The sequence below is a fragment of the Bos indicus x Bos taurus genome, chromosome 8 (assembly GCF_003369695.1).
Source record: "Bos indicus x Bos taurus breed Angus x Brahman F1 hybrid chromosome 8, Bos_hybrid_MaternalHap_v2.0, whole genome shotgun sequence".
Lineage (NCBI taxonomy): Eukaryota > Metazoa > Chordata > Mammalia > Artiodactyla > Bovidae > Bos > Bos indicus x Bos taurus.
Window position 1 is genome coordinate 8,381,645 of NC_040083.1, and position 24,532 is coordinate 8,406,176.

A 24,532-nucleotide genomic window follows, 5' to 3' on the forward strand; every position below is an offset into this window, starting at 1 on the left:
CGGAGCGGGGACGCTGCGGCCCGGGACGCAGGGAGGGGGCCCGCGCCGTGAAGGAGGGAGGGGCCGCGCCGCCTTCGAGAGTCATTGGAGGACGCGGCCTCTCGAAGCTGATAAATAAGGGGCCGGGCCGCGGCTGCCGGCCAAGTTGGACGCCCCAACCGGTGCGAGGGCCAGGTCAGCGCCGGCCCGACGACGCGAAGCGAGGCGACCCCCGTGCGGCCATGGCCTCGCTGCTAGGAACTTACCCGTGGCCTGAGGGTCTCGAGTGCCCTGCCCTGGAAGCCGAGCTGTCGGACGGGCTGTCGCCGCCGGCCGCCCCCCGCCCGCCGGGGGACAAGGGCTCGGAGAGCCGTATCCGGCGGCCCATGAACGCCTTCATGGTGTGGGCCAAGGACGAGAGGAAACGTCTGGCGGTGCAGAACCCGGACCTGCACAACGCGGAGCTCAGCAAGATGCTGGGTGAGTGAGCGGGCGGGGCGCGGCCCGAAGTCGGCGGGCGGGGGTCTGGCGGCTGGAGGCCGGGCGGGTGTAGTGAAGGCGCGCGGGGCGAGGGTGGGACAGACTCGGCGTGCGGACCCACGGGGGCGCGCACCGTGCCCGCTGGGCATCTGGGCGAGCGTGGGTGTGCGCGCGGGGACTGGGATTCCGAGCAGGGACGCGTTGACCAGGCCCAGAGTGAACTGGCACGGCCCGCCGGGGTGGCCGGGGAGGCCCACTGTAAGAGACGGGAGCAGAGTTAGGGGCCCTGGGGCACGGGCGGGTCTGAGCTGCGGCCTGGTGCGGGTACTCGGCTAGGGAGATCCTCGCGCGCACGGACAGGTCGGGTGTAAGGGAGCAGGAAAACCCATCATCCGCTGAACTTCACCACGGGCACAGTCACAGGAAGTCGTACCTCTCATTAACGAATATTGGTGAAGAGAGACCTTGCGGTGGCGCATTCCTGCTTTAACTTAATTATCAAACCAACAGCAAAATGGACTTGATTCGAGCCTCTTTCCCAGTCGCAGGAGTGTAGAAAATTTGATTCGGATGCTTAGGACGGCCTGTGCGGGTATGTCCGAGAACCCGGCCAATTCCCCAGGGCTGCCCTGCGGTCCCAGCCCCGGACGCTGGACTGGGGACAAGTCAGGCCAATAGAGAAAGGATGTTCTGGAGGCGGGGGGCTTCTCTCTCCACTGTCAGAAGCTGGGCACTATATCAGCTCCAGCCAACACCTAATCTCTTTGCCCTTTGTGGTAGTTTTTATTCATTTTGACGGATGGGAACCTTTCAAAGCACTTTGTGTGCCCAGCAGGCGCCAGGCCCTGTAAAAAAGGACAGTGTGTGGTCACCCGAGGCTGGCCCTGCCCCCAGCAACCCCACCAGGCCCATCTTGGAGCCTTTTCTTTTTCCTTTTTCCGCTGGAGCTTGGGGCTCCTTCCCCAGATCGGTGGAATGAGGCCTGACACCCCTCTTTGTGCTGTCTGAAGCCACAGGCCCTCTGGCAGAAAGGGTCCTCTTGCAGTTTGATTGCCCTTTCAAAGCAGCTGATAAGAGTGCCAGTTTCAAAGAGTCTCCCACCCTCTGCCCAGCCCCCTTGGCTAGCTGTTCCCAGGACGAGTTAGTGGGCCAGTGTGTCTTAGCCAGCCCTGTCCCAGAAAAAAAAATACTTAAAATCATACTTTATAATGTGTTGGCATAAAGACAAATATATTAAGATATACAATAATAAAACAGTTTCTTAAAGCAGAAAGTTTATATTTTTCTTGAGATTTCTAAAGCAATGAAAACATTTTTTTTTCGGTGAGCCCCTAAATGTAATTTTTGGTGTGACCCAGGTGCTGTGCCTGTTGCCCAAGCACAGCTCTTGTGACGAGGATAGAGCAGGCCCAGCCAAGGGTGGGAGAACTCAGTTTGGAGAGCCTTGTAGGACTGGGGCTGCCTGCTCCCAGGGAAAGGACAGGCAAAGGGACTTGGGTGACAAATGCCTCCTGTGAGCTGATTCCTCTTGGCAGTTGGCACTTAGGCTTCTAGAGGTTACAGTGCATTTTGCAGGAAAGATATGGATTCCTTCCTGCTTAAACACACAGCCCCTGGCACTAGGGAAAGGAAACTGACCTAGTGTTGCTTTGAAAAATGTGGATTTTCTACACCTGCTGAAGCGGAGGGGGCAGCAGGATGATCTATTTCCATCCCAAGCCCATGATCTTGCCCAGCCCTTTCCTTTCTGACTTAGGAAAGGGAAAGGGCTGAATGCGAGAGCCCAGACTTTTTTGACTATTAGCTCTCCAGTCTTTGACTCTAAAAACTTCACACAGTAGCACTCATGTATGTTATGGATGAGAAAGCAGGTAAAGACAGTTATACATTTAGTGGTTTTAAAAATGAACCTATATTTTATGAATACTACAATATCTCGGTACACTCAGAAACTTTGAGTCACATTTTATATTCAGTCCACAGTCAGGGTGTGGGTGTGTCTGGGTCTTGGACCTCTTGCCACAACTTGTGGCCTTAACCACAGGCTGGAAACTAATGGCCAACTCCAAATCTGGAGTTCCTGACAGTGCTCGCTTCGGCAGCACATATACTAAAATTGGAGTTCCTGACACTTTTAAAGTTGTCTTTTCAAATGAGAGCTAACTGTATTAATTGACAACTTCACTGGAATAGTGTTATATACTTTCATCCAAACGGTACTGGATAATCACCTTCCTTCAGCCCCCTCTGTGTACCTGACACCCAGGGCCAGCCCCCATGAAGGGCACCCCCATGAAGGGCAACCACATACATAGCTCTGGACTTGGCCCTGTGCCGAGGGCTCTGGGTGGGAGATGCAGCCCCTTGCCTTCCAAGATTTGGGGCAGGGGGCTGCCCTCTGGGCAATTTGTCTCAAACTTCAGGATACAGTAGAGTCATAGGGGAACTTAAGTTCCCAAGCCTACCCTAGGAGGTAACCATCTAAGGTGTCCAGAAGTGACCTTTAGAAAACCTGCAGCAGGATGGGCAATGTGCTTTAAGAAAGAAAGAGACACTAATCTACGCAATAACATACAAGTGAAAAGGATGAATGGAAAATACACATGAGAGCAGCATTTGTGCACCAGTGGGACACAAGTGTGGGATGCTTCTTCAGAAGAGCATTTTGGGGAGCATCACAGTATATTTTTTACTGCAGGGAAAACAAAGATCCAGGGAAGGTAAGGGGTTTACTTCTATATGGAGAGTCAGTGACTGATAAGGTGCCCTCTCCCATGGTCACAGTAAACAGTTAGAAGCCATAGCTTGTGTGTGTGTGTGTGGCATGAAGGTTCTGTTTGACCTTCAGATATAAGAGCTAATCCTCTGTTGCCATAAATGAGATCCTGTAATTTACATCTTGTAATTTTACCTCCATCTGTGAAGCTGTTGACTGATCCTGAGTACCCTCACAAGAAAGCTGTGATAGATGTATGCCACAAATAATATAGTGTCACTTCCCGAAGGGCAGCGATAACCTAGGAAGGCAGAAGTTTCATTAGGATGCACAAATGATAAGAACTGACCCTCAGAAGGTAAAAGGGAGCCCAAATCAATGTTGTAGTCTACATATTTTTGTCCTGTGGGTGATATTGGGTTAGGTGGACCCTTCACTGAGAATCTCACACTGTTTATACCTTCCTGTTGTCCGGTGGCTTTGATAGGAGAGGTGCCATGATCGTGCGTGTGTGTGTGTGTGTGTGTGTGTGTGTCTTTTGCTCGCGTGCCTTGGAGCAGGCAAGTGGGAGAGGTTGGTTTGGCCTTACTGCACGTGCAGGATGTGGGCTGAGAAGAGGGTGCGGAGTGTGGGGTGCCTTGTGTGAAGAGGGGGCACTGGGTTGGGGGGGAGGGACAGGGGACTCGAGGCAGCAGGCGTGTGCGATGCTCGGCGGCCCCAGTCGAGACAGGTGCACCGGGCGCCCCGAGCCGAGCTGCGCAGAGGCTGACGGCGGCCTTGTCTGACTTGTGTGAGCAGGAAAGTCGTGGAAGGCGCTGACGCTGTCCCAGAAGAGGCCCTACGTGGACGAGGCGGAGCGGCTGCGACTGCAGCACATGCAGGACTACCCCAACTACAAGTACCGGCCACGCAGGAAGAAGCAAGCCAAGCGCCTGTGCAAGCGCGTGGACCCAGGCTTCCTGCTCAGCTCGCTCTCCCGCGACCAGAACTCCCTGCCCGAGAAGCGGGGCGGCGGCCGGGGGGCGCCGGGGGAGAAGGAGGACCGGGGTGAGTACTCTCCGCGCTCCGCGCTGCCCGGCCTGCGGGGCTGCTTCCACGACGGCCCGGCCGGCGGCAGCGGCGGCGGCGGCACCCCGGGCAGCGTGGACGCGTACCCCTACGGGCTGCCCACCCCGCCGGAGATGTCACCCTTGGACGTGCTGGAGCCGGAGCAGACCTTCTTCTCCTCCCCTTGCCAGGAGGACCATGCGCACTCCCGCCGCATCGCCCACCTGCCGGGGCCCCCCTACTCCCCGGAGTACGCCCCCAACCCCCTCCACTGCGGCCACCCCCTGGGCTCCCTGGCCCTCAGTCAGTCCTCGGGCGTCTCTATGATGTCCACCGTGCCTGGCTGTCCCCCGTCTCCAGCCTATTACTCCCAGGCCGCCTACCCGCCTCTCCACTCCAACCTGCACGCCCACCTGGGCCAGCTCTCCCCGCCTCCCGAGCATCCCGGCTTCGAAGCCCTGGATCAGCTGAGCCAGGTGGAACTCCTGGGGGACATGGATCGCAATGAATTCGACCAGTACTTGAACACTCCTGGCCACCCAGACTCTGCGGCTGGGGCCCTCAGCGCGCAGGGCGCGGTCTCTCAGGTGACACCGACGGGCCCCACAGAGACCAGCCTCATTTCCGTGCTGGCTGATGCCACGGCCACGTACTACAACAGCTACAGTGTGTCATAGAGCCCGGGCGGCCCATCCGGCCCGGCCTCGCCGCCGCCGGTCCTTCCCGCGCCGAGCGCAGCGCCCTGGGGTGGGCACACACTTCACGAGCCGCGCGCCGACAGGCTCTGCGGGTCCGGGGCCCCTCCCCCGCCCCTTCCCCTCCGCCCCGCCCCGCTGCGGCCAGTGTTCTGAGTATATTCCTTCAAAAGAGTTTCCATTGGCTCCACCCTGGGAATCAGGCGCGGTCGTTGCTGAGGACGCTATTTCCCGGTAGAGTTTTCACTGACCTCTCCTCCCAGTTTTCAATCCGGAAACAAATTCGGGAAAAGCCCAGCAACATTCGCATCCCTGCCGCTTCTGACACAGCTGCAGGGGTCCTGCCGTCCTGACCTTTGGTCTTGCAGGTGAGGAGAGCTCTGGGCTAAGATTCGGGGACTGGCGGCCCAATCCCAGTTCTGCCTCCGGGGGCTGGGGAGCCCTGACTCCCCTCGCCTCTCCTTCCAGCCCATCCCCCCATCTGCGGAGTGAGGGACAGACTCCGTATCTTAGGTACCCTCCGCTCCAGGGTTTTCCGATTTAGGATTCTCTCCAAAGGAAGCTGAAGCTGGCCTCAGTGAACTCATTCACGTGCAACCTGGTGAGGATTCCGTGCACTGCCCAAGGACCTCAGGCTGCTGCACTTGGTCACCATCTTCCAACATGAATGATCCTAGTCTTCCAAAAGGACCCTTTAAGAGTTTGAGAAAAAACACTCATCGTGATTTGGGGAATTAACGCCGGGGGTTAACTGCATCACTGACAACGAAATTGAATTCAAGCTGCTTTTTAAAAAACATATATATATATATATATATATATATATTTAAAGATAAGTTCTTTGATAGCTCAGTTGGTAAAGAATCTGCCTGCAATGCAGGAGACCTTGGTTTGATTTCTGGGTCAGGAAGATCTGCTGGAGAAGGGATAGGCTACCCACTCCAGTGTTTTTGGGCTTCCCTTATGGCTCAACTGGTAAAGAATCCACCCGCAATGCGGGAGACCTGGGTTCGATCCCCGGGTTGGGAAGATCCCCTGGAGAAGGGAAAGGCTACCCATTCCAGTTTCTGGCCTGGAGAATTCCATGGACTGTATAGTCCATGGGATTGCAGAGTCAGACATGACTGAGTGACTTTCTTTTCACTTTCATACATTTCAAAAGAAAATACATGTCTGAATATTTACAGTGTGTATGAGACACACACAACACACACGCCTTCATGCTCAGCCGGAATCAGATACAGTTTGCTGACCTTGGCAATGCCTTGTCAGCCTTCCGTTCCTAATGACCCAAAGAGCAGGGAGCTGGAAAGAGTTTCAGCACTGGAGCATCAGTGTCTTTGAATCTGAATGTGCTGATTTCTTGAGCAAAATTTTACCGTGCTCTCCCTTCTGCAGATGCAAAAAGATTTTCCTTTCCTCTGTCTCCATCTTCCTTTCCTGGACTTTCTTTTTTCTCTTCTTTTCTATTCTTTCTCCACCCCTGAATTGGCTACTGATTCAAAGATCCCTTGACTTAAAAATCCCAGGCATGGTTCCTATGGCAGAAATGGGAATTCGTTCTCCTCACCAGCCCTCTGGTTCTTCAGGTAAGATCTTCGGCCAACACATCAAAGCAACTTCCCTTTATTATACTTACTTCCCAAAGAATAGAAATGCACTGTGATTCAGAAAATATTTCTGAGCCCTGACCCCATCCCAAAAACATTTCCATCCTTCCTCCAAGTCTCTGTTGAAGGAACATACCTATCAGACATAAAAGACAGTTGTCTTATGATTTCAGCATTTTATGCCTGTATGAAATATGTAAGTGTTTTTATATATTCTCCTATTATTTTCACCTTATATTTTGTATTGTTGAAAGATCCTTTTTTTTTCCTTCCAAGGAATTCTCTTGTAAAATCACTTATAAAATATGATTAATCTTTATGCTATTACTGTATGTGACTTTTGGTAATAAATAGTAAACCATGGACAATATGATTGGTGCAGTCCAGAATGTGTATTAATAATCTTATAAAACAGTATCACAGACATTAAGCTAAACTGTTCCACTTTCTGTAGGAACTATATATGCTTTGGAATGGTTGTAGATATTGGTTTGCCTAAAATATTTAATTTAAATAAACATTTTTGTACCACGACCATTCTGTCATTTGAAATACAGTTTGGTGAAGGAAGAAGTTTTCAAGTGAGGCGTAGATATTATGCCAGTTCTCCTTCCGGTGTTGGTCAAAATGTTCTCTCCATCATTTTTTTATTTTAAAAAACTTACCTTGTTGGAGTGGTTGATTGGTTGATTTTATGAATTATGGTAAAGAGATAAAGCCTAATTTTACACCTTAGAAACAGTGTCATTCTTCTTGATATTGAAAGAAAAGACAAATTCACAGCCTAGTTGCAAAACAATTTTCTCCTTGGATAGGATGACTTCACACTTGTAAGGTGGAATGCAGTGGTTGTCAGACTGTCTCAAGATGGGAAGTAGGGCCCAAGTATTTGCTTCCTTAAGGGGAAACTCCATTTTCCCCTTCTTTTTGAAATCATCTTTTGAAGACTATTTAGATTGTCCTCTTTCCTATGCATCTAGGGATGTGGTCTTACAAGAATCATGTGCTCTCAAAGCTCCCTGGAATGTTGCAGAGAAAACAGGGCAACACAAGGGTGGGTAATTAAAGGATGTAATATCTTGTTAAGGTTCAAGATGAAAATCCCAGCCAAACAGTGTCCGGAAAAAAGCGATGATTCCTCAGTCCCCAGGCCATTCACTACATCTGGCTCCTCTCTGTGGGAAAGCCGTTGTAACTTGTTCATGTCAATAGAAGCCCTGTGTTCTTCCAGGGCCTCTGGGCCAAGGAGTGGGTCTTGGGAGGGTCCGATCAGGCAGACGTTCTTTCTGCAAATTTGGATCGTAATCTCTCGTCATTACTTTAATAGCACTTTATAGATGTAGGGAGTTTTACAGCAAGTTTTATGGTCTGTTTCTCATTCCCAGCCCCAGATGGGGCCCATCATCACTCCACCCCATTGCACAGTCAGGAACACTGAGGCCCAGGGAGGGAGGGGGCACCCTGGAGTCACCCTACTCAACTGGTGGAGGCTGGGGTTTCGCTGGCATTGACAGTCTCCCAGTTAGAAGGCTCATGCCTTTTATAGAGACTCACCAGACGTAGGATTACATCTGGCCGGTTTTTACCTCTCACATCCCAGGGAAAAAGGATGGACAAAGGGGAAATGACAAGGCTAACATTAGATGACACCCGAATTCCTTGCTGCCGAGGCCCACCACCGTGGCCAGCCGACAGTGGCCGCCTGCAGCGTCATCGCCTGGCGGGAGAGCTTGTCCTGCAACGTCCACTGGCCCTATCTATGTGTCAGCGTCAGTGTCCGGCCCTGGACGGGGCCAGAGGGGCGTGTGTCATTCCGGGTCATACTGTGGGGGCGAGGGTGGTGTCCCCCGCCTTCGGGAGGGCAGGGCACTGACCTGCGACAGGGAGCTTTCTCACTTTTGCCCAGCTGTGAGTAAGACGGTCATGCCTGGAAGCCAGGGGCATTATAGAGTTCTGGCCGCCCCTCCCAGGTACCCAGCTCTCCTGCCTGCCCCTCCTGGGACAAGCGTACTTTTGGCTTTGGCTGATGAGAATTGATGTGCGTACACCGTTTTATGGGTTGTTTTCCTAAAACACGAATGTTACCACGTCACACTTCCTTAAGACCCTTCGGTGCCTGTGCGTCGCCCATGGCACACAGGGTCCCCAGGGACCCCGCGAGGTTCATGGATCTGAGGAGGGGCCCTGGTACTGTGTCCACACGGCCAGCCCCCACCCCCTGCCCCTTCCCCACAGTGTAGCCACGGCCTGGAAAGCCTATTGTTCTCTGAAAATGCTTTCTGCCCCAGGCTTCTGTGCTTTTCCCAGCACTGTTCCCCTACCAGGGAGACCCTCACTCTCATGGCCTGTCTGATGACATCGACCCACTGTCCAAATCCAGCTCAGACACTCCCACTCGTGCTGGCTGGGGGCAGGTCACTCTCGTCTCTGAGCTCCAGCGGGAACTTGATGGGATCTAGCACTTACAGCTGGTGTTGGTGTGATCCATTTGTGTGAGTCTTCCCCAGCAGGGCAGATACATAGTAGCTGCTCAACAAGTAAGTGGATGAATAAATGAATAAGGTAAACATCTGAGAAGTCCTGTAGGTATTCCAGTGAGTCCTGGTGCTAAAGACCTGAAATCTTCTGGGTCCCTAATCTCCTCACTCATCTCTCTGGAAACCCAGACCCTGGAGCCCATGTGTGTGCAGTTCTCAGGGCTCTGAGACAGAATGTGATATAGCCATGGCCATATAGCCTCCCCTGTTACAGAAGTAAATGAGTCAGGAGGTGGACACAGAGGACCCAAGCATCTCCTCTCCTGTCTTATCCTAGAGTACCAAAATAGAGCTGAGGGCAGGTGATTTGTAGCATTTTTAACTTCCTACCTTTCCTTTTGAAAAGCCTTTGCTGTTGATTTCATCCCCGTGAAAGGGATTTGGACAGAAGGAAGGAAGGAAGGGAACAAAATATTTATCTGTATTATCTATCCATCCATTGAGCTCATCCACCTACTTCACTTACTTCATCTTTCTACCCATCCATCCACCCACTTAACCATTTATCACCTATCTAGCTATCAATTCAGTTCAGCCGCTCAGTCGTGTCCAACTCTTTGCAACCCCATGAATTGCAGCACGCCAGGCCTCCCTGTCCATCACCAACTCCTGGAATTCACTCAAACTCATGTCCATCGAGTCGGTGATGCCATCCAGCCATCTCATCCTCTGTCGTCCCCTTCTCCTCCTGCCCCCAATCCCTCCCAGCATCAGAGTCTTTTCCAATGAGTCAACTCTTTGCATAATCTACTGATATTTTAATTTTCAAAAGAAACATAGTCTTTGTAGAAAGTTTAGTAAAAAGTAACATCATAGGTAAAAAAATAAGTCATCTATTGTCAACAACTTAGCAACATTACTGGTAATTTTTTTTTATACACATCAGTGTATTTTGTTTGTTTACTCAGACCAGTCCTTTTTTGTTCGTCTAGCTTTACAGAGACACGGGTATTTTATGATAGGCATTTTTAGTCATTAATATTACATAGACATTTTCTTGTCCTTAAACTTTACCTTTCTGCTAAGAGTGTTGAAAAGGGCAGTTGAAAAATCAACATGAAAAAAAATATTAGAAAAAAAGAAAAATTACACACTCCATGACCTTGATATAACTGGTTCATTTTTGTATACTCAACTCCCCAGTCCTGTATTCAAGCATTCAAGATATAGATACCATTGGTATTTGGTTTTATCCTTTCAACATCCTATTATAGAAATTTTGCCACATTGATAGCTGTCTTCATGTTTATCACTTTTGATGACAACACAGTACTTCAGTGTATGAATGTGGCTTGATTTACTTAGTACTAGATAACTAAGTTGTTCCGTTTTCGTGTTTCGCCATTATAGAACAGCACGGCAGTGCACATTTACTTGTTTCTGTCCTTGGCTAGATTCACAGTCAGGTATCGCAGGTCTGAGCTATGAGTGAGTTTACAGCTTTTCATCGAGGCACAGAATGGCTCCATGCAAGCAGTCCCCAGAATGAACTCTCTCCTACCAGGAAGAAGGCAGGCTCCTGAGGACAGTTTTTACCTGATTCCAGCCTGCCCATGCTCAGTGGTCTTCCCCTGTCACGGCAGCTCATCTTCCTGAGGACAGTGATGAGCTTACCCTCGCTTCACCGACACATTGGAGGTATTCCTTTCCTCGGTCACCACAGTAGACGGCACACCCTTCCTGAAGCGCCAGTTTACTCTATGGAAGAAAGGCTTCCTCCGTCAGTCAATGTGGGAACCGAATTGGTCCTCAGAGTCCCCCAGGGCACAGGGCAGCTGGCTGCATTCACAGGGCGCTCAGAGCTCCAGGGAGCAGGAGAGGGTCTGGAAAGAGCTGGGAACCAGGGCAGGAGTGACCTCCCCCCATCCCTGGATTTTGATTGGAACTTGGGCTAATCTTTGGACCTGTTCTCTCATCCAGGACAGATAGTGAATTTCTGGGCTTGTGAGAAGTTGTAAGGCTTTATACACATGTACAGAATAGCTGTTGTCTACTTCAGATCTCTTTAAGCAATTTTTATGACTTTTAGAGCTGGAGGCTGGTACTAGATTAAAAAGCCTGGATCCACGTGTTTCTCAGTTTATCACACTGAGACCGATTGTGCAGGAGACCTCACGATGTGGGAGAGGGGCTTGTAGAGAGGAACCCTCCTTGTCTGGCACGGAGCTGGGATTGACAGAGACAGTCTGGGTCGTTGAGTCCATTTCCCTGTCTCTACTGAGGACTGAGTCTTAGCCATTCTTCTTCAGACGGGTTTCTAATTGATTTGAGTCTTCTACAGAAAGAGGTTTTTCTCTTAAGAGAGTCGAATGAGTTCCATCATCAAAAAGTTCTTTCTCAGGACTTCCCTTGGCAATCCAGGAAGATCCTTGACTTGTTAAGACTCTGAGCTTCTACTCCAGGAGGCGTGGATTTGATCGCTGGACAGGGAACAAGATCCCGTATGCTGCACAGTGCGGCCAGAAAGTTTTTAGAAAGTTCTACTTTGTACCTTTTTGTACCTCGCCTAAATCCCTCCTGGCTCAGTTTAAATCCATGTACGCTTGATGTCATCTGCAGAAATTAACGGGACTTGTCCCCAAGTGATCCTCCCCCTGGAGGCTGTTGGTCATGCTCTTCCCTTCTTCATCATGGGACCATGTAAAGGCCCCGATGCAGCCTGGATTTCCTCCAGATCCTCTCAGGCCTGCCTTCCCTTGAACCAGAGGGACATGGGATTAGGGTGGGGGTGACAAGGAAGGTCCCCCTGTTATACAAACCATGAGCGAGGAAGGCAGGGGATCACCCAAGACTGGGAGAGGACTCTATTATGGGCACTTTTGGGATGTTCTACGTGTAGGCACGGAGTGTAGCCATCTCTCAGAGGGTCACACCTGGGCCAAAATGTGAGTCCCCTAGCTCTGCTCACTGTCCTTTCACTGGTCACTCACCTTCCATCCATCCAAGAGGCCTTGGGGAGGCACAGTTCTAGGACAAATTCAGTTCAGTTCAGTTCAGTTCAGTCGCTCAGTCATGTCCGACTCTTTGTGACCCCATGAACCGCAGCATGTCAGGCCTCCCTGTCCATCACCAACTCCTGGAGTTCACTCAGACTCACGTCCATCGAGTCAGTGATGCCATCCAGCCATCTCATCCTCTGTCATCCGCTTCTCCTCCTGCCCCCAATCCCTCCCAGCATCAGAGTCTTTTCCAATGAGTCAACTCTTTGCATGAGGTGGCCAAAGTACTGGAGTTTCAGCTTTAGCATCATTCCTTCCAAAGAAATCCCAGGGCTGATCTCCTTCAGAATGGACTGGTTGGATCTTCTTGCAGTCCAAGGGACTCTCAAGAGTCTTCTCCAACACCACAGTTCAAAAGCATCAATTCTTCAGTGCTCAGCTTTCTTCACAGTCCAACTCTCACATCCATACATGACCACAGGAAAAACCATAGCCTTGACTAGACGAACTTTTGTTGCCAAACTAGTGTCTCTGCTTTTGAATATGCTATCTAGATTGGTCATAACTTTTCTTCCAAGGAGTAAGTGTCTTTTAATTTCATGGCTGCAGTCACCATCTGCAGTGATTTTGGAGCCCCCCAAAATAAAGTCTGACACTGTTTCCACTGTTTCCCCATCTATTTCCCATGAAGTGATGGGACCAGATGCCATGATCTTCGTTTTCTGAATGTTGAGTTTTAAGCCAACTTTTTCACTCTCCTCTTTCACCTTCATCAAGAGGCTTTTTAGTTCCTCTTCACTTTCTGCCATAAGGATGGTGTCATCTGCATATCTGAGGTTATTGATATTTCTCCCATCAGTCTTGATTCCAGCTTGTACTTCTTCCAGCCCAGCATTTCTCATGATGTACTCTGCATAGAAGTTAAATAAGTAGGGTGACAATATACAGCCTTGATATACTCCTTTTCCTATTTGGAACCAGTCTGTTGTTCCATGTCCAGTTCTAACTATTGCTTCCTGACCTGCATACAAATTTCTCAAGAGGCAGGTCAGGTGGTCTGGTATTCCCATCTCTTTCAGAATTTTCCACAGTTTATTAGGACAAATTGGGGAACCTTAAAACAAGGAACATAAGCCCCTGGATGCTGAAAAAAATCAGTGGATTCTGATGAGTGAAATATCTTTGCAGCAGGGACCTCAGGGCCATTGTGTCTTAGAGGTTCTGTTGATGGGATCTGAGAGATGTGGTTGACTTCCACAGGTGGGGGTCCCGCCACGAGGACGGGTGCCCCAAGGTGTCCATGTGTTCCATACGTGTCTCAGCATGCTGGCTTGCCCTTATGACATCAGAGAACCCAAGAGAGCTGTGTAGCTCCTCTGCTCCAATTTTGACAAGCCTTATGACTTCCTTTTTCTTTATCCCCTTTCCTGAAAAATAGAAGCACCAGCTGCCACATCTCAGGGTGCTGTGAAGGTCCAGGAAAGCATGTGTAACATCCTTAAGATCTGCAAGACAGGGTATAATAAGATAGATTGATTTGTTCCGATGTGGGCCATCAATCGAATTAGGTATCCTCATGTAAACAAAGCAGTTACAATTTTACTGGAAAGAATTCTCATCCTAGCTCTGTGATCTTGAAAAAAATCAGAGGTCAGAGCTGGAAGGAATTTATTTTTTTGGCTTTATTTATTACTTATTTACTTTTGGCTGCACTGGGTCTATGTTGCTGCACACAGGCTTTCTCTAGTTGCAGACTGTGGGGACTATTCTCTTACGGTGCAGAGGCTTCTCATTGTCGTGGCTTCTCCTGTTGTAGAGCACAGGCTCAGTGGCCATGGTGTACAGGCTCCTTGGCATGTGGGATCTTCCTAGACCAGGACTTGAACCTGTGTTCCCTGCATTGGCAGGCAGATTCTTATCCACTGGACCACCAGGGAACCCCAGGAACTGTTATCGTGTTGTCAATCCCCAGACTTGATGAAAAAGGAACTGGAGGCCAGGAGAGGTCAAGGGATTCACTTGAGAGGGAGCAGCTTGGAGCAGAAAACTGGTGAAGGGCCTTGAGTGCGGAGCTGTGAAGGGGAGGGGCCAGGAGGGCCCCGCCCTCAGGACCCAGCCTGGTCAGTCCTCCTCAGCAGTGCTGGCCCAGGAGGCTGGCTGGGACAGGGCTAGGGGAGACCTCCACCTCCATGGCCTCTCTGCTGGATTGGGGGGTCTCAGCCTTGAGTGGGGGTTGGGGGGGTGGCTAGTGGCACAACAAGGACACGGGTGATGGGACAAAGTGTTCCTCGGAATGCAGCCGGTAGGGGATGCAGGAGCCGATGAGTGGGCATGCCCAGGAGACTTCCCAAGAAGATTCTTCCTGGATTCCTGCATCCTCCGGGTGCTGACCCAGGAGAGGGGGGCTGGGGATGAGTGTCCTGGGAAGGGAGAGCTCCAGTCTGCTCTGGTGGGAGGTGGGCACATGGCCCTAGGCTCCCAGGCCCTTCTGGGAATGGGGGAGGGGGCACAGAAGGAGCCGGACGTCTCTGGGAGCCTGGGCCCCTTTGTTGTGTTTCTGCCACCCCTACCTGCCCCCTGTGACCTGGCTGCAGGCGCCCAAAAAGGTAGTAGGTGGTTCAGGGTTGGCAGAGGGGCTGGGAAGCCGGGGCAGAACCCCGAAGTGGCCATCATAGCCCAGCACTGTCTGCCGCCCTGGTGGTTGGGGGACTGAAAGGAGGACGAAGGGCTGCAGGAGGGGCCCGGAGAGGGCGGAGGAGCAGCCTGGTGCCGAGTGTTTTCCTGCCCCTGGGAGCTGCTGTGACCAGGAGGAGGAGGATGTGGCCTGAGCCCAGTGTTTCCTGCCTGATAAGCCGGCCCCTCCCTGGGAGCCACGGCCAGGCTACCTTCGCGCCCAGAGCCCTGCCCAGGGAGGGGCCAGCCGAGGAGGAAAATCACTTCTCCAGATTAGCTAGCCCAGGCCGAGCCTTCCTCCCCCACCCCGTCCCGAAGCAGCCACAGGAAACAGGGCTGGGGCCAGCACGCCCAGAGGTCCCCACCTTCAGAGCACTCAGGCTCCAGGCCCAGGGACTCTGGCCTGTCTTGGGGCCTCAGAGGCCACGTCCCCCGAGAGCGGACGCCTTCCTGCTCCAAAGTCAATCATCTCCAAGGAGGGCAGGGAGTGTAAATCTTTTTATGCGTTTGTCAGATCTCGTGCCTGGGGTTCAGGCTGCAAAGCTGGTCCGTTTCTTCAGTGTCAGTCCACGCACCAGCCCCCTCCCACCTGGCCACCATCCGAGGGCAGAGGGTGGACAGTGGTGGGCTGGGCAGGCCCGACGCCAGGCTGGCGCAGAGGGAGGGGCCAGGGCTGCCCTGGGCCCCAGCTGCTGCCCTGCTCTGCCCTAATGGGCTGTGTGGCTGGAGTGAGATTCCGACCCTCTCTGAGCCTTGCTCCCTTCTAACTGGAAGGGTGAGGAGCAGCAGCCACACAGGAGCAAAGGGTCTCCCTCCCAGGGACTTGGGGAGCTGCATGGGCAGTGACCACCCCTCTGAGAAGGGCTGGCTCTCAGAGAGCAGCCCATCCCCACTGAGGGAGGGAAGGAGGGCCTGGAGGGGCAGCGCCTGCTCATTAATGTCACCTCGAGCTGACTTGCCCCTGCTCTGCTTTCCTCTCCCGTAGATAATGTCCTCTCTGGTCTCGTTCCCACCATCCTGTCCCTGGGCCCAGTCTCCTCCCTGGGAGCCAGGATACCTGGGACTCCAGGTTGGGGGCAAGGATTATGCCTAGGACCCCAAGGCAGGCAAGAGGGGGCTTCTCAGAGACACCAGTCCTGGAAAGGGTTAGGGGGCTGCTCAGACACACAGCCATCAATGGGGACCCCACCAGGACTGCAGGCTGCCGACATCCAGGCATGCCCCCCCGCCCCCACCAACCCAGCAGCTGGCTTTCTCACAGGCCCCCCGCTCTGGGTACTCTGCCCCCAAACTGGGGTGCATCTCCTCACTCAAGCCCAGACCTGCTCCCTAGGCCCCTGATAAAGGCATCCCCTCCACCCTCATCAGGAAGCCAGTTCTTGGTCATTAAAGTGCACAAAGGGAGAATTTAATGTCCAGCACAGGTGAACATGTGCTTGCCTTGCAGAAAACATGTGCATAGGTATTGGCAGACACCCTAGTGGGCACGTGCACGAGAAGACATAGGCAGCACTCTGCTCTTCACACTTGCGGGCACTGTCTACAAAGCGCTCCTGGGTTTGGTGTCTCCCGCGACCATGGCAGCCATCCCAATGCAGGTATGATTATACCCTTTCACAGGTGGAGCTGATGCTCAGGTGAGGTAAAGCAGGGCTGAGTCAGGTCCCGTCGCTGATAAGCAGAGATGGGGATCCCGCCGATGAAGCAGGAGACAAACGTGCCCTCCCTGGCTCCTGCTTCGGAGGACGGACTGTCTCTCGGCTGTGCCTGGGGTGAGTGTCCACCCACCACAGCTGACCCTGAACAGCTGGTGGGCGGCGGAGAGGAAGGTGGGGAATTCCCTGGGCTGCTAGTCGGCTCGCAGCCTGGGTGATGGTGCAGGGCCACACGAGCTGCCTGGGCTGTGCTGTCCCCGGATCTGGGGTCCCCTGGTCATGGGAGGCCTATAGATAGGAGAGGTGGGTGAAGGAAGGAAAATTGTATTCTAACCCTTTCCATTTTATGCTCTGCAGAGCTGGCTCAGCCATTTGTCTGCTGTGTGACCTTGGGCAAGTTACTTTCCCTCTCTGGGCCTCTGTAAATTAGGAATCTGGACTTGAAGTTTCTAGAGGCTAGAATACCTTGGTTCTCTGAACCTGTGAAAAGGAGCAAGAAGAAGAGGTGTTCCCCTCCTCTCTACTCCTGGCCTCAGCCTGGAAGTGGTCTCTAGGGAGGTGGCAGTTATGGGGGGCCCTGGATGGGGTCCCCCTGAGCTGCACACATCTGTGCTGGGGGTGTGGCTCCCACATTCAGGCCCTGAACACATCCCTCCTCATCATCCCTTCTTGCCTCAGCTGCCTTGGGCTCTCGCCCAGCCTTGTCACCAGGCCACGGCCTAAGGCCCCCAGACACCTGGCTGGGCCCCAGTTCTATGTGTCACCAGGCCTTGGCACCACCTCCTTGGAACTCTGCCTCACCTTGCCCAAGTCATCTGATCCATCTACCTATCCACAGAGGGTGTTTGGCCTGACAAAATGAGGCAAGAGGCCCCTGCTGTCAGAGCCCAGCCTGGTAGGTCCCCACGTAACCCTGATACCCAGGAGCGTCCCTCCCGTCAGGTGGGACCAAGTGAAGTCTGCAACTGGGTCCTCCGTGGCCAAGGGGGACTCCAGGACGCCATCCTCCCAAGCCCACAAGTGCTGTCCACTCCCAGGCCTCCCCACAGTCACTTGACTATGGTCCTGAGGCCAGCCAGAGGGGCCCATAACGTCTGCAAATGTCCCTTTGGGACAAGCTTCTGCCTGCCTGCTACCACCAGTAAGGTGAGGCCCAGACCTTTCTGAGGGATGCTCAGGCCCCAACCCAGCTAGCAGCCTCCTCTCCCCTGACTTACTGCCCATAGAGCACACTGTGTTCTGGGCACAGCAGATTTCCAAATGGGGCTTGTTTCCTCATTCCCCTATGCCTTTGCTTAGGCTGTTCCCTCAGGCTGAAATGCCCTTCCCCACATTTTCACTTGGTGGACTCCCACTCAAGTCTTAGGACGCAGCTTGGATGTTTCTCCTCTCAGAAAGCCTCTTCCACACACACTCCACCCATCCAACCCACCTCCCCCAGCCCGTGTCCCCAGAGAGTGTGTGCATGTTCCCATCAGCCTCTCATGCAGTACCGAGCATGTGATAATGCAATCTGTTTTCCAGCCTGTGTCCTCCCACTAGTCTAGGAATGGATTTATCTGGGAAAGGCATCTTCTTTATCTCTGATTCCACGGGGCCTGCTCCATGCCAGGCACACAGTGGATGCCCCGTCAGCGTCTGCTGGATCATAGAAGCTGCTCAGGGCTCGAACACTTCTGGTCCGCCCTCTGCTCAGTGTTTGATCTTAGACGAGTTGCTTCATTTTTCTCTGGGACTCGGCTTTTCTACTTGTAAATCGGTTAGTACTCGCTTATGTCGAGAGATTTCAGATTACGGTAATTAAAACTAGAAACTCAGGAGATGGTCGATGGTGAGATTTACATTCATAATGCAATCTCTCTCTCTCTTCTTTTTAAGTTTGGCTGCACTGGGTCTTCGTTGCTGTTGGGGCTTCGTGTAGTTGGGGTGCAGTGGGCGGCTCACTGGGGCGGTGCCTCTTGCTGCGGAGCGCGGGCTTCGCTGGTTGCAGCGTGCAGGCTCACGACTGCTTCACTAGGTGCAGTAATCGTGGTGCATGGGCTTCGTTACTCCTCAGCACGTGGACTCACCCTGATCCAGGGAGCGAACCTGTGTCCCCTGCGTTTGGCAGGCAGATTCTTATCCACTGTACCACCAGGGAAGTCCCACAATCACCTTTTGATGATCACTGGAAAATTTTAATTCTACACTGGCCGTCTGCCACCTTTTAGTCTGTCTGTACCCCACCCTTGGCCATCTGTCAGGAATGAAAGCTATTTGTAATGTCCCCAGAGGAGCAGGTCAGGAAGAAAATCGGTGCTACGTGTGGGGAGATGATACATACAGATATATATTACACAAACTCATCTATATACGTATATTACACACACATATGTATTATATACACATATATTATACACCTGTACACACATATATTGCACACAATCAGTTATACATAAATACATATTGCACACATACGCATACATATCATGACTTTCCAAGGCCTGATACAAAAGATTTTGGGACAGCTTATTCTCCCAACCCAATGGGCCAATCCAAGCAGCTGACTCTAATGATTCCTGTTGCTGCTGTTGTTCAGTTGCTCAGTCGTGTCCAACTGTTTGTGACCCCATGGACTGCAGCACGCTAGGCTTCCCTATCCCTCACTATTTCCAGATTTTGTTCAAACTCATGTCCATTGAGTCGATGATGCCATCCAACCATCTCATCCTCTGTCACTCTCTTGTCCTGCCCTCAATCTTTTCTAGCATCAGGATCTTTTCCAATGAATCAGCTCTTCACATCAGGTGGCCAAAGCATTAGAGCTTCAGCTTCAACGTCAGTCCTTCCAATAAATATTCAGGACTGATTTCCTTTAGGATTGACTGGTTTGATCTCCTTGCAGTCCAAGAGACTCTCAAGAGTCTTCTCCAGCACCACAGTTCAAAAGCATCAATTCTGTGGTGCTCAGCCTTCAAAGTAAGGAGTTGGCTGCTAATTCTATAGTAATAAGGTTGTAAGTTCTCTTTGCAAGTAAATTTAGCCCCTTGGTAAGTTATCTTTTCCAGGCCTAATTTTAAAACCCTTTATTATTTTTTGTTGTAGTCCTTCTAGACTTTTCTCCCCCTAGGTCTATGTATGTGTTTACCCACGTATTTTTAAACTTTATTTTAGGATATTGGCATTACATTGTTTTGTAAATTTGCTTTTGTAAAAAGTGAAAATGTAGCCTGAATACATTTCTGCAGCACTGCAGGCCTCTGAACAGGTGATGAACTCTGTTGTAGGCTCTTCTAGAAGTCACGTTTCCGATCCCCATGTTACGGAACCCCACAAATGCCCCACAGTTTGCTGAGGAAGCCTGAATTGCCGTAAATGAGGATCCACTTCCTCAACCAGAGAGTTGACCTGCCGGTCACACTGAGGAGGAAAGGTGTACAACCCCAATCTTTGGGGTACCTCAGCCTTCAGCAGGGCCCCCTCTGCAGAAGCCATCCTACCTCAGGACTCTCTCCTGAGCATGTGTGCCCAAAGAGTGTGTGGGGCTTTCTTGCCACAAAGATAAGGAGGCACATGTTCACTTTCTGAATGTGGGTTCTGGGACTTCCCTGGTGGTCCAGTGGTTAAGACTCTATGCTTCCAATGCAGGGGGTGCAGTTTCGATTCCTGCTTCAGGAACTAAGATCCCATATGCTGGGGAGCTAAATAAATGAATGTGGGTTTTGTTTGCAACCGAACGTCTATTCTCAAATGACATGTTTCCTGCTCCCCGGAGTCATCTGCCAGCCGGATCTCAGGGGAAGGCCCCTAGGGCCCAGGTGCAGGCTGCAAGGATGCCCACTTGCAAGGCCAGGCCGGGCACCCAGAGGGAAGTGACTTGTCCGTGGCTGCGCAGTGAGTCAGCAGCTTGGCCCGGCTGCCCTGAGTGCTGGGAACCGGCCCGGGGCCCAGCACCGCTGCCCAAGCCTCTGACGTGCACCGTCTTGCCCAGGGCGGAAACCTCTCTTCCTGGGAAGGAGGGTAAAGGCCCAGGGGTGCCCGGGCTTGGAGGTGCCTCCTCTGCTAGAAACGGCCCAGTGACTTTGGGGTGACCTTTTCCTGTGCACTTCCCCTCGGTTCAGCTTGGCTGTGACTGTGCAGGACATGGTCTTCCTGTCTCCTCGATGTCGGGGAAGAGTATGCCCAGAGGGCAGGGCTCCCCCTCTTGCTGCCTGTGGGGCCTGGGGTGAGTCACTCACTTCCTCCAGCCTCAGTTTCCTTAGCTGGAAGAACAGGGATCCTGAAGACCCCCTCACGGGGTGAGAGGGTGGATCGAGATTCCAGGTTCTCATCAAATGACTCAAAGGTGGTGCTTAATAAATTCGCGCTTTTCTTTTGGCTTCATCCTGTTACTGCCCATCCGCGGACACGACTCACACTGGGGGCCCTTTTCCACAGTCCCTCCCAACCCTGGTCTGCACCAATCTGGCCTGGTGGACGGCGCCTGAGTGCACAACAATCAAAATACAATAGGGTCGCTGTGCAAATGCAACTTCAAGACAGGCTCCCTTATTTCCCTTTAAACTTGGACTCCAGGAGGCCCCCAGCACCCCCTACACACAGACATTCTGAGCTCCAGATTCCACCAGCCAGCCTTTTCTCTGACACTGCCACCCACCCTAACCATCACCCTCCTCCCAGCAGAAGCCCTTACTCAAGAGCCACCTGTCGCTGAGGCCTCCCTTCTGGTGCCCTCCTGACCTGTGTGCCTGTAGGCTGTCACCCACGGTCACACAGTGCCCTATGGACAGGGTTCCTACTCCTTGGGGCTCACCTCTAGCTCCAGCCTCCGAGAGGGGAGGGGTTGCATTGCTGTGATGGCTGGTTTAGGGAGAAGAGTGGACGCTTAGGGTTAGGTGTGAGGGGCCTAGGCTCGAAACCCAGCAGGTCACTTATTAGCTTGGGGACAGTAGGTGAGTTCTCTGACTCCTCTGAACTTCAGATGAGGGTATTGAAATAAGGTCTTAAGTTAGAGATGATCTTCACTGTGCTATTTTTTGAAGTCTTCTCTGTGTCTCATTCATTCCAGGGGTTCTACAAATACTCCTTGAATGGAGTAGCAGCCAGCATGCTTGACTGGGTTGTGTGCCAGTGATGGTCATGAACATGGTGCAAGCAAAGCTGTTCCTGGAGGCCTTTTTGGTTCCAGTCTGAGCTCCTTCCCCGAGTTGAAACCCTCAGCCCTTTCACAGACTCCCTCCTGTGCTACACGTTTGAAAAGTTTTCAGTAGCTGTTTACAATAGATCTGAGTGTGGGATTTCCGGGGACAAAGACCTGATGGCAGGGAGAAGGCAGCCCTTCTGGCACCCTTCCACCCAGCATTCCAGGTGTTTGAGCCCTGAGTTGATGTCATCACCAAAGACCACGATGGTGACCTTGGGCAATTTCCTTTCTCTCCCTGTTACTCATTCTCCTCAGCTGTACTGCAAGGTGGCTAAAGTGGGTACCCCTAGGATCCCTTCATCTCTGCTGTTCTACATCTCTGAGGAAAAAAAATCCTCCTTATCTCAAATAAAAGTAGTATTTTATTCTCAAATTTCAGATAGAATGACAGTAGCCATATGGGTTTCAAGGGATAGTAATTGCTGAGTATTGGTGGGTAGCATTAATTAACAAATTTGCTTCTGTAATTAACAGTTTACTTAACTCTTCATTTATCCTGTGTTCTGGGTCAGTGTGGCAGATCAAAGTTGGTTAAGAATGCTTTGTCACTCCTTGCCCTGAAAGGCATGTCTATTTTCCCACTCCCCTGATTCTGAGCTGGATCTAGCACTGCTTTGACCAATAGGACAATAGAATACAGTTCTGCTTTAAGAGGACTGTCACCTTCTATTTCCTACTGCTTGGAACCTGGTTGCCATGTTGTGAGGAAGCCCAAGCAACCATAGAGAGAACCCACATGGAAGGTCAGGGCTCCGAGTCAACAGTCTCAGCTGAGCTCCCAGCCAGCCACCAGCACCAGCGTACCAGCTAGCCATGCAAGTCAAGCATCTTTGAAGTGATTCCTTCAGCTCAAGTTGAGCTATTTTAGCTGATTCCATGTGGAGCAGAGACAAGCAGTCCATATGAACCCTGCCCAAATAGAACGATCCTGATTATTGTTATTTTAAGCCATTAATTTTGGAGATAGTTTGTTACCCAGCAATAGTCACTGAAACTTCAGAGTTAGTGCTAGTGTGGTGGTGGTGGTGGCGGTTCAGTTTTTCAGTTGTGTCCAACTCTTGTGACCCCATGGACTATAGCCTGCCAGGCTCCTCTGTCCATGGAATTCTCCAGGCAAGAATAATGGAGTGGGTAGCCGTTTCATTCTCCAGGAGTGCTGGTATATGGAAACCCAAAGATAAATTCATGTCTTAGCCTATGTTCCTTTTAAAACCAGAACCTAAGACAAAGGCTTGCTTGCAGCATATAGCTTCTTTGAGAAGTGTCCTCAAAAAGAAGAAATGAAGCCCAAAGAGGGAAGACAGAGGAGGAAAAGCCAATATTTAGGTGTGTCTCTGAGTTGTCCGCTACTGGGAGCAACTAGTGCTTCATCCCATGGGACCTTCTGAGAAGCCCCCATAGATGGTGTCTCAGAATGGTCTGCCTGAGAGATGAAAGGAAGAAGCATTTAGCCACAGGCCCCCTCCCCCCACTGGCTAGAGTGTTCTATGGGATCTTAGGGATCCCACACTTCCAGGACGTGCATGGTTCCTGACAGTGCCTCAGGCTGTGACAGGAGCAAAGTCCCGGGCAGAAAGCAGGGGACATTTGACAAACACTGGAGTAAGGACAGGCACTATGGAATGGACAAAATTGGCATGGAGCAGTTACTGTAGGCTTGGCTGGAATCTGAGGTGAGGCCCTGAGAATGAGAGGTGGCCCCACAAGAAACATATGGGATGACACGTTTGAAGAAGCCGAACAGCTGGGGACCTTCTTAGCGCATGCGCCGTGGCTACTCCATGAAGTTGTCAGTCTCTCTCAGTTGCACCTGCAGGGTGGGGATAACTCTGGGCTTTGAGTCCCCATTACCAGCAACCTCCTGGTTCAGAGTTTGAAAGTGAGTCTCCTCAGGACACTAAGACGTCCAACTGGCTTTGTTCTGGAGGCAGTAGCTGCTGGCCCACGTTAGTGCTTCTTGCAAAGAATCTTGAGTAGCGCTGCCCACCTTTCAGCAACAGCCCTATCCTTTTGCTAGGGGAGTTCCAAAGCTTTTTTTTCACTCATCTGGCCTATTCACAAAAACGATAGAGGCATTTGGAGTCTTCCAGAAGAAAACACCTAAGGCCGGTTTACAGAAGAGACTCTTTCTAGCTGTACCACTTCCTTTGCACGGGGATCATGGAGGTGGCATTTCCAGATTGTGCTGGAAATCTGAACTCCACAGGAAGGACAGCCTCCCCAGAAACTCTTCTGAGATGATGGTGTCTGGGGAATACCATCTTTTTTTTTTTTCCAATTGGAATGTAGTTGCTTTACAATGTTGTGTTAGTCTCTGCTGTACAACAGTGTGAATTAGCCATAAGTGTACATAGGTCCCCTCCCTCTTGGCTCTCCCTCCCACCCCACATCCCATCCCTCTAGGTCATCACAGAGCACCCAGCTGAGCTTCCTGCACTATACAGCCGCTTCCCACTAGCTATCTATTTTACACATGGTAGTGTCTACATGTCAATATTGTAGCAAGTTCAGAAAACTATGTCTCTGCTCTCATTCTGCCTTGGAACCTAGGCTGGGAACTACATGGCCAAGTTCTCAGAAGACTGGAGTAGGCGGGATCCTCAGATGGTAAAGAACCCACCGGCCAATGCAGGACATATAAGAGACGCAGGTTTGATCCCTGGGTTGGGAAGATCCCCTGGAGGAGGGCATGGCAACCCACTCCAGTATTCTGGCCTGGAGAATCCCATGAACAGAGGAGCCTGGTGGGCTACAGTCCATGGAGTCACAAAGAGTCAGACACGACTGAGTGACTAACACTTTCACTTTCAGAAACGTTACCAGGGTTATCTTGCTCCTCATTTCAAAAATGTGGGCACTGGGGATGGTCTCTGTTTCCTCAACCTTTGGAGCTGGTATGAAAGAACTTTACAGAAAATGTCAGAAAGTCCTTTGGAGGACATTTTAAAAGTACCATCACAGGGAGTTATAATAATAAAGCATGAATGGTTGACAGAAGTTTGGACTTAATGAATTTTAT

General features: G+C 51.5%; 1 protein-coding gene across 1 annotated transcript; it reads left to right on the forward strand.

Annotated features, from left to right (window-relative positions):
* The first annotated feature begins 35 nt into the window (after positions 1-35).
* SOX7 (SRY-box 7) lies at positions 36-7,061 on the forward strand. The gene is made up of 2 exons (XM_027549002.1): positions 36-459; positions 3,974-7,061. The coding sequence occupies exons 1-2, from the start codon at positions 222-224 to the stop codon at positions 4,897-4,899; spliced, it is 1,164 nt and encodes a 387-aa protein (XP_027404803.1). The 5' UTR covers positions 36-221; the 3' UTR covers positions 4,900-7,061.
* Positions 7,062-24,532: the final 17,471 nt, after the last annotated feature.

Bases quoted from the DNA above. Each gene is read 5' to 3' on its own strand.
- SOX7 (XM_027549002.1), top strand. From the start codon at position 222: ATGGCCTCGCTGCTAGGAACTTACCCGTGGCCTGAGGGTCTCGAGTGC. The intron at 460-3,973 runs GTGAGTGAGCGG...TTGTGTGAGCAG, and splicing joins GGAGCTCAGCAAGATGCTGG to GAAAGTCGTGGAAGGCGCTG.